The sequence below is a fragment of the Eptesicus fuscus genome, chromosome 10 (assembly GCF_027574615.1).
Source record: "Eptesicus fuscus isolate TK198812 chromosome 10, DD_ASM_mEF_20220401, whole genome shotgun sequence".
NCBI classification, from domain to species: domain Eukaryota; kingdom Metazoa; phylum Chordata; class Mammalia; order Chiroptera; family Vespertilionidae; genus Eptesicus; species Eptesicus fuscus.
In genome coordinates, this window is record NC_072482.1 from 14093825 (window position 1) to 14108699 (window position 14875).

Below are 14875 nucleotides of genomic sequence, written 5' to 3' on the forward strand. Positions count from 1 at the left end.
AGTTATCTCAGTCAGAACCAGCTCCCCAGAAAGGAATGAGGGGTGGGAAAGTGGCAGGTAATGCAACCTACAAAACCCTCCCGCTTACATCTCTCCTTATCCCTTGTCAACAGATGGACCTCCAACCTCCTTTCTCTGGGCCACAGTTTCCCAAATTGTGTTTCCTGCATATCAACAGATATAAGAAACATGGTTTCCAGGGTCAAATTATATTATAAAGGGAGTGTATTCGTTTCCTAGGGCTGCCGCAACAAAGTACCACAAACTGGGTGGCTTAAAACAAGATCCATTTATTGTCTCAGCCTTGGAGGCTGGAAGTCTGAAATCAAGGTGGTCAGCAAGGTTGGTTCCTTCTTGGAATGTGTTCCATGCCTCACTCTTAGCTTCTGGTGTTGCTGGCAACCCTTGGCATTCCTTTGGCTTGTAGATCCATCTCCAACCTATGCCTCCTTCTTCACATACTGTTCTCCCCGTGTGTCCATGTCTCTTCTCATTTTCTTTAATTAAAAAAAAATTAAAAAAAATCTCTACCTGAGGATATTTTCCCATTGATTTTTAGAGAGAGTGGAAGAGAGAGGGAAAGACAGAGAGAAATATCGATGTGAGAGAAACACATTGATTGGTTGCCTCCTGCACACGCCCCGACCTGGGTGGCAAAGAAGACTGCAACCGAAGTACGTGCCCTTGACTGGAATCAAACCCCAGACCCTTTGGTCCGCAGGCTGACCACTGATTCAAACCGGCTAGGGCAAGACTTGTTTATTTTTAATGGAGTATCCCAGTGTTCTGAGGAACATATTTGGGTGAATGAGGAAGTGGGTGCCTCTAGGGGACACCGTTCACATTGTAGACATGGTAGATCCAATTTTCTTGTAATAAGAGTGTCCTGTTCTCAAAACAATATTTTGTGACAATTTTCCAGTAGGTGTCAATAACTTGCCTTGAAGAAGGGGCACCTTTTCTAGTGACATAGGGTAGAGGTGGTCCTGAGTGGGACGGAGAAGCCATCATCTTGGATGTTAGATCTGAAATGGGTCTTGAGAGAAGACTGGGTTTGTTAGGAATCTTGCTTACGAATAATAGAAACCCAACTCCAACGGGCTAAAGCCGAAAGGGGAACTAATCATTGAACTCAGAACAGGCATGCATCCAGGGACTCCCACACAGCCAGGACCTGCCTTTGTCTCTGTACTCTCCTTTCTGCTCCTCTCAATGCATCTGGCTCCTGCTGTCTTCCCTTCTTAGTCGACATAGTCCAAAATAATGTGGCAGACAACTCCTGGGTGTCACATAGTAGAGATTCATAGGCCAGCAGAGCGACTGGCCTCTTCCAGGTTCCAGTGTCAAAATTCTTGGGAGGAGACTTAATTGGCTCAGTTTTGATCAGATCAATTACTTGGCCAGTCTGTGTGTGTGAGAGAGACACATAGCAACCGAGTGGATGTTGGGGATGGAGTGGATAAGAGGTAAAGGTCACACATCCTACAGGGGGTTTCTGGCACAACCACTGATCATTGAAGGTTGCCATTAAAAAAACACACAACCGTTCAATTCCCAAACAAGAATGGGAATTGAACCATTCTTTTTTAAAATGTGTTTTTATTGACTGTAGAGAGAGAAAGGGAGAGGGAGGGAGAGAGAGGAGGGAGGGAGAGAGAGAGAGAAGAGAGAGAGAGAGAGAGAGAGAGAGAGAGAGAGAGAGAGAGAATATTATTGATCTGCTGCCTCCTGCACGCTCCCTACTGGGAATTCAGCCGGAAACCGGGCATGTGCCCTGAATGGGAATTGAACCGTGACCTCTAGGTTCAGGGGTGGACTTCAACCACTGAGCCACACCGGCTGGGCTACAGCTGCCACTTTTTTTTTTTTTTTTTTAGCAGTTATTATGTATCATAAACTTTGCTTGGTTTATAAGATTTAATCCTTAGGACAACCCTATGAGGTTGGTACTATTATCTCTACAGGTTAGGAAATTTAGGCTTAAATAAGCGACTGCCTGTTCCTGAGTATTCTGTGCGTAAATTCCTATTAGTTAAATGCCTAAGAAAGTGCTAAATTTATAATTAACAAAGCTCCTTTTAAACCGACTGGGCTGAAACTCCACGCGCGTGATGTTCCCACTCTCTGCCACTAGGTGACGTCACGACCAATCCACCTCTACGTTCCTTGCTGAGAGCTACGGCTGACATTTCGCGACCTCCGTGTTTTCCTCCAATCAGTTTTGGACGTGCGCGCGGCGTCCTGCGCTTCAGCCAGGGCAGTCTCACGGTTTTCCGCCGCTTTAACAAGGCTCTGACTTCCCTTTCAGCCACCCGAGTTCTCGCGATACTTGCTACTTGCTGCCCCGCCCACCGCCTGGCGCCTGCGCAGATCTTTATGTAGCAGAAGGTCGCGCCTGGAGAAAGTGGAGGCTTGGAGTCTCGTGGCCGCAGCGCCGTTGCTACTTCTCTGAAGCTCCTCTCGGCCACTTGCCGAGACACCCGGCCGCCAAGATGCCTCGAATTATGATTAAAGGGGGCGTGTGGAGGAATACCGAGGTAAGTCCCCCTTTCCCGCCGTCCGCTGCCCTTCGCCCCCTCCGGCAGCTTGTGCGCACGCGCGTGGAGGTCGCGGAGGCGCGGATACCTTGCAGGGTCTGCGTGGGGGCAGGTCCGGGCGGACCCTCCGCGCCTTTCCCGTCCCCGACCCTGCGTTATCTGAGCACCTCCGGGACAGGGACTGTGATGTAAACACCTGGTTACCTGCCCGGCACTTGTTAGGCCCCCAGTGAACATTCGTTGAGTAGAGGGTGCACCCCCCTCACTCCCCCACCTCCTCCCCTCGGAACTCAGTGTGGAGGGGGAGATAGGACATCAGCGAGAGTTGGTCTTCTGGGGGCACCCTTGCCCCTCAGCCCGGGCACCGTGCCTTTCTTTGATACTCAAAAATAAAGAAGTGCTGTGGCCACAACTTTGTTTCTGTTTTGACTTCCGTGCAGAGGGGAAGCGGCTTGAGTGCCAGGTTTGAAGAGCCCGTTTAGATCTCTTGTTACCTGTTACCACGGTATAACTTTGTCAGTCCTCCGGACAGATCCCAAGGCGTGTCTCATCCTGTCATTCCTCAGCCTGGAAAGCAGGCAGATGGTATAAACTGATTACAGTAGTTTCGTTGCTTGCAGAAATGTAGTGGATAATGCCAATGGTGAGCCCGTAGAGGGAGAGTAAAAACTGAACTGCGAGACGTCAGTGCAGTTCGTGTTCAGAGTGCACTAAATTGGCCCGTTCCTGGAGCACATCATATCTTTTCAGGACCTGTGTATTTCTATATCTTGTGCTTTCTTTAACTATCCTCCTCCTGCTTGGCCTCTTTCCGACCATCCTTCAAGATCCAATTCAGAAACTCTTCTTGGATTTTTTGCCCATTTTCCTGTAAAAAATTAGTTCTACCCCCAGAGTTCCCATCGCTCCTCTTTTCATCCATTTGTTATAGCTTGCTTTGACCTTTTGCAGGCATCACATCCTTCTCAGTTTCTTAACCTCTCAGAATCTCAGTTTTCTCATTTTTCTAATGAGGATGATAATTAGTATTCTTTCAGTAAGTGCTAGTTGCTATTTCTTTTCCCCCAGCAGACAGCATTGCAAGAGGACCAGATCTTGGTCTCCCTAGAACCTAGGACAGTAACCAACATGAAGTAGGTTGCTTAGTAAAATATGGAATGAATCTAGTAGGGTAGAAAACTGCTAAACAGGGGTGGGCAAAAGTAGGTTTACAGCTGTGAGTACACAAAACAGTTTATTCTTGTATTATAATTAATTATTGTACTACTTATTTGTGTTACAACTGTAAACCTATTTTTGCTCATGCCTGTATATACTAAGTTGAAGGTGCGTTTAAGTATTAGCAGTACTGCAACAAAGTTACAAGTAAAGTCAGCCACCAGACAACCTTGTCTCACAGCTTGCACAGAGGGAACCAGGCCGTTTAAATTGGAGAAGAGATGACTTCTGGGGGAGAGACAGATGTACAAAATCAGGTAGCAGCAGGATTCCTCTGCTGTGGCCGAAGCTCTGAAGTCTTTTGAAGTCTGATGATGGGAAGGTGTGGTGGGATGGAGCAGCTCATGTATGAGGTGTATAACTCAAGTGGAAAAAATCCTACAAGCAAAATGCCCCAAGTGCATTCATCTATGGCTTTTATTATCTTTGGTGTCTATGGTTTCTCTTGCTGGGCTCCCTTGAGATTGGTGAATTCCATATCAGAATGGGTACCCTGGTGAAATAATATCTAGAGGCTGGAGGGAGAGCTAACTGGTGAGGTGGGAGAGAAATAATTCTCAAGTTAGACCTGGGTGTGTATTCTAGTGTCAGAGTGGGGGTTATGGGACTGGAGAGAAAATGCTCTTCATAAACTGGAGGCAGGAAGCCTGGATTGGATAACGGAGTTCCTAGAGTCTTGACTTAGGGCTGGACGTGTCCTATTGGATTCTCTTTCCCTAAGCACACAAGACATGGTGTAAGGTAAGTGTTCAGGAAATGTCTTTTGACTGAATAAATGTGTGAATGAGCTGTACTCTTTTGAGGAGAATGACAGCACATATTGGAGAATGTTTTTTGTTAGTCTCTATCAAAAGTAAGGTTTCTCAGTTTGGGCTGTATCCATCCCAATTTATTATGGGGTGGGTTGGGGTTCTGTGTAAGGGAGCGTAGAGAGTCCTTCTAAGAGGTGTCTTCTTAATTTCTTGCATTTGGCTGATTCTGGCTTTCTGTTTATTATTTTAGTAAATGAGGACTTTGTACCTTTTTAAAAAAATATAGGACAACGATTTTCAATTTTCATCTCATGGTACATATAAACTACTAAAATTCTGAAGCACACCAAAAATTATATTATTTTTTGCCAATTTGACACACACACACACACACAAAAAAAGTATAATTTTTATTCATTCACCCCAGACAGCTATTGTTATGCTGGCTATTGTCATTTTTTTTTTTTAACAATCTAAGGGAAAAAGAGGTCAGGGCCCCTGACTGAAATAGTCAGGTATTGCATGTTTTAAAAATTCTTGTGGCATACCAGTTGAAAATCACTGATCTAGGAGGTATGTGTGTGTCTTTCTTTTTCTTTCCAGAAACCCTGTTAGAGTTCATTTAAATTTTGTCTTTTCTCACTTGGAATTTTTTGATTGAATATACTGTTTTTCTTTGACAATTTTTTTTTTTAGGATGAAATTCTTAAAGCAGCGGTAATGAAATATGGGAAAAACCAGTGGTCTAGGATTGCCTCACTGCTGCATAGAAAATCAGCAAAGCAATGCAAAGCCAGATGGTATGTATCAGTTAATGAATGGAAAACAGAAAACAACTTTAATTATTTGAGGAAAATGTCAGTTCTTTGAACCTTACCAAAGAAAGAAGGCGTAGTGATATAACAGAAAGATGAAGTGGGAGATGGTAATTTATTTTTTTAATTATATTTTTATTGATTTCAGGAAGGGAGAGGGAGAGAGAGAGAAACATCAATGATAAGAGAGAACGATGACCAGGTGCCTCCTGCACGCCCCCTATTGGGGATCGAGCCAGAAACCCAGACATGTGCCCTTGACCAGGATTGAACCTGGGACCCTTAGTCCGCAGTCTGACGCCCTATCCTCTGAGTCAAACCAGCTAGGGTGAGATGGGAATTTAGATTTAAGACTTAACTGTCATTTGCTTTCTATGAGCTTAGGCAAGGCATTTTTCTATCCTCTATTCTGCCCCTGTTTTATCCCATTTGGGGATAATAATACTTGGCTCTAACTGGTGGAGATATGAGGCTAAAGTGAGTTAATGTGTTTGAGAGTGCTTTGTGAAGCATAAACTAAATCTACTTTTAGATAAAGATGGACTCCAGCTTATTAAGTGGATTGTGCTCCAAAAGTTTAAAAGTTGGATAGAACTTTCTTTCCCAAAGAAATGAATGATAGATAATGGTTAACTTATAGACTGGCTCACAGTAGTTGAGTTTACTCATAATACAGTTGATATTTTGCATATTTGCTACTCCAAAATATAGCAAAACCCATCATACACCTGTGGTATCTCCTTTTAAGTCAGAAGGGAGTGGACACATTAAACTTTTTACATGTGTCCTTGGCACGGATGATCTGGCCCCAGCCTTGACCTATGTGGTACTAGGATCATATTTTGAATTGTACAAGAGGGACCTAATTTCCTAGGCACCTGAGCAGGGGAAAGGCTCATAATGTAGGATTGGACCTCAAAGAGGAAGATGGTCCTCAACCTGAACAAGTGGTTCTGATTTCTGCTTCTCTTAGTGGAGCTAAGTTCCTGCCTGATGTTTGGTAAGGGTTATATCTTATTTGCTAGCCTCTCACCTAGCTAAATAAACGATGGAAAAGGTGGGTTGAGTGGGACATGAGGAAAGACAGATAATGACAATAGTTCACTTAAATTTAAAAGCACCAAACAAAAGCAGTGACTATTCTGTTGTAAAAAAACAGCTTTTATAATTGAAGGATGAGAGTTCCCTTCTGTTTTCAGACACTAGAAGTCAGTATATCTAATATGTAAATAGCATATTCATGCTAGGTGACTGATTAATATATAAAATTGTATATTTTTAATAGGTATGAGTGGCTCGATCCAAGCATTAAGAAAACAGAATGGTCCAGAGAAGAAGAGGAAAAACTCTTACACTTGGCCAAGTTGATGCCAACTCAGTGGAGAACCATCGCTCCAATCATTGGAAGAACAGCTGCCCAGTGCTTGGAACACTATGAATTTCTTCTGTAAGTGGCTCTCCAAAGGCAGTATTAAAATGTGTGTATATCTTCTGAATGAGTCCGAATAAAATTTTAACATTTTCTGTCTTTAAACATTTAGTTTCAGATTTGAGTAAAGATAAAGGAACAAATCTCATGTGGTTGATCAAAATTGTTATTTATTCTGTTATATCCTTTTTAAAGGAATAATTTAAAAATATACAAACCATACATGTTCATCATAGAAAACCTAGGGAAAAAATAGTAAAACAAATAAAAATCACTCATAATCACTGCTGAGAGTTAACCATTGCAACATTTTATTTCATCCCTAATAGTGTGTGTGTGTTTCTTGTATGACTGTACTGCATTTGTGATTAAGGGTCTGCTTGGATCCTATTTTATAGTGAATGGAAACACTGAAATTAGAGGGAATTTTAATACCATTTCTTTCAGGTGAAGCAATAGCAGGGATGCTTTATTTTGTTAATGCCTATTCATTGGGGTTATCTTTTTTTTTAATTGAATGTATTGGGGTGACATTGGTTAACAGAATTACATAGGTTTCAGGGGTATAATTCTATAACACATCATCTGTACATTGTATTTTCACCACCCCAAGTCAAGTCTCCTTCTATCACCATTTATCCTCCCTTTACCCTCTGCTCCTCCCCCCAACCCCTTTCTCTCTGGTAATCACCATACTTTTCTCTGTCTATGAGGGTTTTTTTTGTTTTGTTTGTTTCTGCTTAATCTCTTCACAGTTTTCACCCAGCCCCTCTATCCTCTCCCTTCTGACAGCTGTCAGTCTGTTCTCTGTATCTGTAAGTCTGTTTCTATTTTGTTTGCTAGTTAAATTTGTTCATTAGATTCTACATGTAAGTGAAGTCATATGGTACTTGTCTTTCTCTGACTGGCTTATCTCACTTGGCATAATACTCTCCAGGTCCATCTATGCTGTCCCTTTGGGTTTTTGAAAGAAAAGAGTTCCAACGCTAGGAAATTTGGTATTTCTAAGACTAAATGGTATGGTAGAATGACTAACCCATCTGGATTCTTTTCTAGGGATAAAGCGGCCCAAAGAGACAATGAAGAGGAAACAACAGATGATCCACGAAAACTTAAACCTGGAGAAATAGATCCAAATCCAGAAACAAAACCAGCACGGCCTGATCCAATTGATATGGACGAGGGTAAGTGTATGCTTGTGAGGAATTTATTTCTTTGGTAACCTACACACTTCTCAGTCTTCTTTTTAACTCTCTTAATTCCTTCCTAAACAACTCTGACTTTTTAGAGTTCCAGTTCAATCTGATGTTGTTATTCTGTCTCATTTTAAATGTGTACAGTCTTCTATTATAAAGTAATTGCTATTTTTGGACAGTGTCCCTTTTATCTTCTAATTTTTCAATTCATTTAATAAGTTAAGCAATGTAATACTTCTGGACAGATTGCCTGGAGGCTAGAGGTAAGCCCTTGAGATCCTGTATTCTTATTCCCATTCTGTGGAGAGAGCCAAGAAGTCAGGATATAGGCTCCAGTCCTATTAACTACTTTTTTGATTTTAGGCAGGTAATTTAATCTGCGGATAAGCACTACCGTGAGACTATGATGGAGATTTAGGATGACTCCTTGAGACATTGAATGCAGAATCAGAGGAACTGGATTTTAGACCTATGTCTGCCATTTATTAGCTGTTTGACATTAGGCAAGTCATATAATATCTTTGAGCTTTGATTCTATTTCCTGCCAGATGGAGAATTATATCTATCTTATAGGATTGTTGTGAAGCATTCAGTGAATATTGAGTTTCTAAAATTTGTTTGAGGGTAGTGGTTCCCAAAGGCTGACAATGGCTGGTCTCGCTGCATTATTGTTACATGGGGAACTTTTAAAAATATAGGTACTAGAACCTCCCCTGGAGATAACCACGTCAGTAATTTCAGGGTGGAGGGGTGACCCTGGAATCTGAGATTTTTCAAAGGTCCCTTATGATTTCATTGGACAGCCTTGTATAGGAACTGGCCTAAGGCATCAGTAATGAGAGAAATACTTCTGAGGAAAAAAAGGTGTATCTAGTGAAGATGATCAGTTCCTTTATAATTAAACTAGAGGCCCAGTGCACAAAATTCGTGCACGGGGGCGGGGGGTTTCCCTCAGCCTAGCCTGCACCCTCTTCATTCCGGGACCCCTCAGGGGATGTCTGACTGCCGGTTTAGCCCTGATCCCATAAACTGGCAGTTGGACATCCCTCTCATAATCTGGGACCGCTGGCTCCTAACTGCTCACCTGTCTGCCTGCTTGGTCGCCCCCAACTGCCTTCCCCTGCCGGTCTGGTCGCCCCTGACTGACCTCCCCAGCTGGCCTGGTCGCCCCTAACCACCTCTGCCTTGGCCCCCGCCACCGTGGCTTTTTCTAGAAGGCTGTCCAGAAGATGTCTGGTCTAATTAGCATATTACCCTTTTATTAGTATAGGTAAGTATTTGTCATATTATTCTCTACTTTTTTATATGTATTTAAAATACTCCAGAATATTTTAAGCAAATAAAAAATGGTCAAGTTGCAGAAAAATAAAAGTTTTGAAATACAACCTGGTAGGCTTGAAAGCAACAACATTTGCATAAAAGGGCATAAGTTGCAGTCGGCAACAAAACTTGCTGTTAGGATTGCTTGGTTAATATTCTTTTGTTGGAAAGGCATGGTTTGGGCAAAGGAGAAAAGGAAACCAGCCCTATAAAAGGGAATGTCTGATTGGGCTGTTGCCACAGCAGAGAGGGGCAGGTGCGGCAAAGTTTCAGGCTGTCCCACAGGCAAGAATGTCTGTGTGTATGGGACACCAGAGGACACCTGTCACACCTGAAACACAATTTGCTAACACTCACAATTGCAGAGCTCAGGAAGAATCACTGTTTTTAAAACTATTATTTCCCTGACATATAAAATATACATACATATAAATATACATGCCCTCTTCTGAGCTTCCCCTGCCCTCCACTTAATATTTGGCTATGGCCTTCTTTTCATGTCAACGAATTGGATATACAGATATAATTTTTAATGGCTACAGTGTTATCCCTGACTGTTTGACATTACTACGGTTTACTTCACTAACCCTTTATTGTGGGGCAGGTTGCTTCTGGTTTCCCCTGGCATCAACAACTACAGTAAACATAATTGCTTATTTGACTGTTTACTTAGGACACATTCACAGTCCTGGCCCAAAGTAATTCACTTGAATTTTGATCCACATTTCTAAATTGACTTTCTAGAAAGTGTTTCTGTTTAGTCCATTGGTTTTAAATCAGATTACACTCCCACAAATGGGTTAAGAGAAAACTGTTCAACGCACCTTGGGCAAATCGCAAACTCTTGCTGAACTTGAGCGACCCCAGGGCGCAGGACCTGGAGGATCCGGGCTGGAGGGTGAAGTCCAGGGAAACGCGGGTGACGCAGTCGAGGGCCTTGTGTGGGTGCGGGCCTGTTAGTGTGTGTCGCTCGGGTCCACGCTTATGCACACAACCCACATGCCCTCACTCCCGCTCTGCACCCTTGGCCACCAGAAACCTCTGTGGAGCCTTCCATGAGCTCGGATGCATCCAGTCCCAGCACCAAGCAAGTCTGAGAAAGTTTTCCCAGACTGACTCCCGCCCGCTCCAAGGGGAGGCGGGATCAGGAGGATCTGGGCTGGAGGGTGAGGTCCAGGGAGGCGTGGGTGGCACGCCGAGGACCCTGTGTGGGTGCCGGTGTGTGAGTGTGTGTCGCTCGGGTCCACGCTCATGCACACACCCCCACGCCCACACTCCCGCTCTGCACCCTTGGCCACCAGGAACCTCACAGAGTTCAGCCCGCTTGCCAGTCCCCGCCCACTTGGTTGAGCCTTCGGTAGGACCCTGGCTCTGTATATAAATAGATACCCAAGCAGATGCCTAGCAGCTAGCAAGTCCTTTTAACCTTTCTGTTAAGATGTATCCTGGTTTCAAAAAGGTTAAAATTTGAAGACAAGAGTATGTGTACAAATGGAGGAAATACAGTACTTCGAGTACTATTGAGGACTGCTGCAGAAGTGTTTGTAATAGGCAATTTTGGAAAAACAGAACAAAACTCAAATACATCCTCTGTCTCATCCTGCCCCTGTCATTTGAGCAGGTAGATCGCTCCACAGTGACCAGGTCCAGTGTATCTGGGACCCCCAAATCAGTCCTAGTTCCCTGGAAAGGAAGCCGACCCAACTTTTTGAAGTTTGTGGGGGAAGGATGCGGAGGCTTTCGGCCTGGTGCCACAGCGGACACCCAGCTCCCTGCTATCGATTGCAGGGGCTCTGCTCCCTGCGATCCATTGCAGGGGGTCCGCTCAGGGCGCCTATGTATGCAAATTAACCGCCATCTTGGTTGGGTTTATTTGCATACTCACTCTGATTGGCTGGTGGGCGTGGCTTGGGCATAGCAAAGGTGCAGTCAATTTGCATATTATCCTTTTATTAGGTAGGATAGTAGTTCTGCAATATTTTACAATTTGTGCTTTGCCAGGTAGATGATAATGAAGGATATGATAATTATAGCCACTTTTTAATGAAAACTTGCTAGATGCTTTTTCTGATTTCATTTTACTTAGCTCTTCTCAAAATACCTGTTATGTAGGAATTGTTGTATTTATTTATAGGAGATGTTTTTTCTCATCTTAAGCACTAGAGTATGTCTCTCACATGCCTTGCTTCTATTGGAGAAGAACTTAGTTTTTCTTCTCTTTATTTTTGTAGATGAACTTGAGATGCTTTCTGAAGCTAGAGCCCGCCTGGCTAATACTCAGGGAAAGAAGGCCAAGAGGAAAGCAAGAGAGAAACAGTTGGAAGAAGCAAGGTATGGTTGTTTCCATTCATAGTTGAACAATTAGTCTGTGCAGCCTTAGTCTGATATAACTGCATGATTTATCCAACCCTGTTGATGAGTAATAATTAGAATTGTTCAATTCTAGTTTTGGTAATATTCTTTATTGCTTTGGAAACATCTTACTTTTTCCCCTAATCATTTCAGAATATAGAAAAAAAAAGACATTTAAATTTTTTTTGGTAAGATATGGCAGAAGTAATGCCCAGGTAGTCTACTCAGCATGTTGGATTTTTCTGTTAGCACAGGAGTGCTTCTTTGTTGTAGCCATCTTGGAGTTAGATGGCTGGAGGACACACAGGCTATATGACTTTTGCATGATTGCCAGTTAGTTACTCTCCTTGATTGGTTTTGGGCAGGCACTGACTTAAAACAGGAAACTTGACTGAACTTAGAGGGAGTTAATGATCCTTAAACCATATTTTAGACTTTCACAGAAATTTTTATTTAAAAAGTGAGTTTAGTGTTGTCCTCTATTCAAGGTTTTCTCCACTTTCCCCTTCCTTTTTCCTTTTGATTAGAGCCATGATTGACATCATTCCTAATAGCCCAGAAGTGGATAAAGGGAAGACCTGAACTTATAATGCTTATTAGCTTTTGGAGTTTAGGCATTGTAATAACTTCCCTAGCCTACACAGCTGCCTTTTATGGTCCCCAAACCAGGAAATGCTTCCTTACCTAATGACTAGCATTGTGTTGATGGTTTCCCCAATAATGGCTTTGTAGTGCCAGATCCTGGGATGGAGGGTTATTTCATGCTTGAGGATGCTTGTTGGCATAGCTGGCTAGTCACTAGCCCAGAATAGTTACTTATGATGGGAGAATGACTGGGCTGAGACAGTAAGCACAAACCAAGGGGAGGTACTAAAATTTCTGCCCAGCCTCAGCCACCTTTCTGTACATTTATTAGGGTTAAATAATTTGAGTAAGGTTGAAAAAAATACTTTTCCATTTTTGTCCATGGTTGGTTGGGAAACAAATTTTTTTGAGCCTTTTAACCATGGGGATTGGGCCCAGGACGTGGCAAGTGCATATATGAAAAATCTCCAATTATGGCTGACATTGCTTGCTTTAATTAAAAATTTTCAGCTTTAGCTCAGCCGGCATGGCTCGGTGGTTGAGTGTTGACCTATGAACTAGGAGGTCACCGTTTGATTCCTGGTGTAGATTTTTTTAGACGGTCTACACATCCTTATAATTTATTTTGCATGTACTAGTAGATCAGAGATTTTCAACCTTTTTCATCTCATAGCACACATAAACTATTAAAATTTTGTGACATACCAAAAAATATATTTTTTTTGTCAATCTGACCAAAAAAATAGGTATAATTTTGATTCATTCACACCAGATGGCTGGTATTGTGTTGGCTGGTGTCATTTTTTAAATTTGACAATCTAAGGGAAAAGAGGTCAGTGCCCCTGACTAAGTAGTCAGGTAATGCATATTCTAAAAATTCTTGCTGCACACTGGCTGAAAATCGCTGGACTAGACTAGGTCTGTATGCAAAATGCAGTGCAGGGCTATTTAAATGCTAAGTTACTCATCTGTTTTATAACTTAAAGCTTTTTATTGATTACAAAAATAACACATTTTTCCTTCAGTATTGTTCTATTTTATTTTGGGGGCATGGTTGATATAATGCTATAGAGCTTGGCTATATTCACTTAATATTATATTGCAGAGGTTTTCTAATGTCGTTTGAAGTCTTTATTTCCTTTATTTAAAGCAGGGGAAGGGGAGCACCTGGTCTGTGGGCCATATAAGGCCCGCAAAATCATTTGGTCTGGCCCTACTAAGGCGTTAGGGGTGAGTTAATTAAATGTTTGACCAAATACAGCAGGCTAATTTTAAGTTGATAATTTTGTATGGCCCACGAATGATGTTATAAATGTCCAAATGGCCCTTGGCAGAAGAAAAAGGTTACCCACCCCTGATTTAAAGAATGAAGTTATTTTAACTTTTGAAATGTGTCCTTTGAAACCTTTTTTTTTTTTTAATATAGGATTTTATTGGGGTGACATTAGTCTACATGAACATACAGGTTACATATGTGGATTACTAAAACCTTTTTTAATATACATGTATATTTATGTGTATATACACACAAAGCATTTATATAAGATTAGATCAAACTATGTATAGTGTTGTTGTTTTTTAATTAATTCTTAGAAAGAGTGGAAGGGAGAGGGATTGGGAGAAACATCTGATCGGCTGCCTCTTGCATGCCCCCTACTAGGGATTCAACCGGCAACCTTTCCATGCACTGTCAACACCCAACCCACTGAGCCACACTGGTTAGGGCCTATATATATTGTTTTGATGAGAAGTCAGCTGTTAATTTTATTAAGGTTCACTTGTAAGTGTTGAGCCATTTCTCTCTCTCGAGCTTTCAAGATTTTCTCCTTGTCTTTGGCTTTTAGCATGTTTTAAATATGATTGTTTGTGGATTTCTTTGTTATGTTTATCTTAGAGTTTTGAATTTTATGAATGTGTAGGTTAATGGTTTTCAGTAAAATTGGGAAATTTTTATTCATTACTTCTTGAAGTATTTTTCTCCCTTTTTTCCTCTCTTCTTTTGTTACTCCTTTTGTGTATATGTTGGTGCACTTAATGGTGTCCCACATTTCTGTGAGGCTCTGTTCATATTTCTTCATTCTTTTTTTCTCTGTTCTTCATATTGCATAATCTTTGGTTTGCTAATTCTTTTTTAAAAAAATATATATTTTTATTGATTTCAGAGAGAAAGGGAGAGGGAGAGAGAGAGAAACATCAATGATGAGAGAGAATCATTGATCGGCTGCCTCCCGCATGCCCCCTACTGGGGATCGAGCCCGAAACCCAGGCATGTGCCCCTGACCGGAATCGAACCTGGGACCTTTCAGTCCAAAGGCTGATGCTCTATCCACTGAGCCAAACCAGCCAAAGCGAGTTTGCTAATTCTTTTATCAGTTTGAATCTACTGTTGAACCCTTCTGGTGAAGTTTTCATTCCAGCTTTATACTTTTTAACTCCAGAATTTTCATGTGGTTCTTTTTTTATTAATCCTCACCCAAGGATATTTTTTCCCATTGCTTTCTAGAGAGTGGAAGGGAAGGAGGAGAGGGGGGAGAGAGAGAGAAACATGGATGTGAGAGATTGGTATTCACATGTGCCCTGACCAGAACTGGGGAACTTGGAACTGAGGTACATGAGGTATATGTGCCCTTGACCAGGAATTGAACAGTGCATGGGCCGATACCCTAATCAC

The 14875-nt window shown here is 42.1% G+C and overlaps 1 protein-coding gene across 2 annotated transcripts in view; it reads left to right on the plus strand.

The window, feature by feature from the left end:
* The first annotated feature begins 2335 nt into the window (after positions 1-2335).
* The window catches only part of CDC5L (cell division cycle 5 like), a 53300-nt gene continuing 40760 nt past the window's right edge, over positions 2336-14875 (plus strand). The window contains exons 1-5 of one of the 2 annotated variants that reach the window (XM_054722195.1): positions 2336-2537; positions 5204-5307; positions 6608-6769; positions 7808-7935; positions 11499-11598. In XM_054722195.1, the coding sequence (XP_054578170.1) occupies positions 2493-2537; positions 5204-5307; positions 6608-6769; positions 7808-7935; positions 11499-11598 (539 nt within the window). In that variant the 5' untranslated portion in view covers positions 2336-2492. The remainder of the gene's footprint in view (positions 2538-5203; positions 5308-6607; positions 6770-7807; positions 7936-11498; positions 11599-14875) is intronic. The other variant, XM_008153227.3, reaches the window with a different exon arrangement.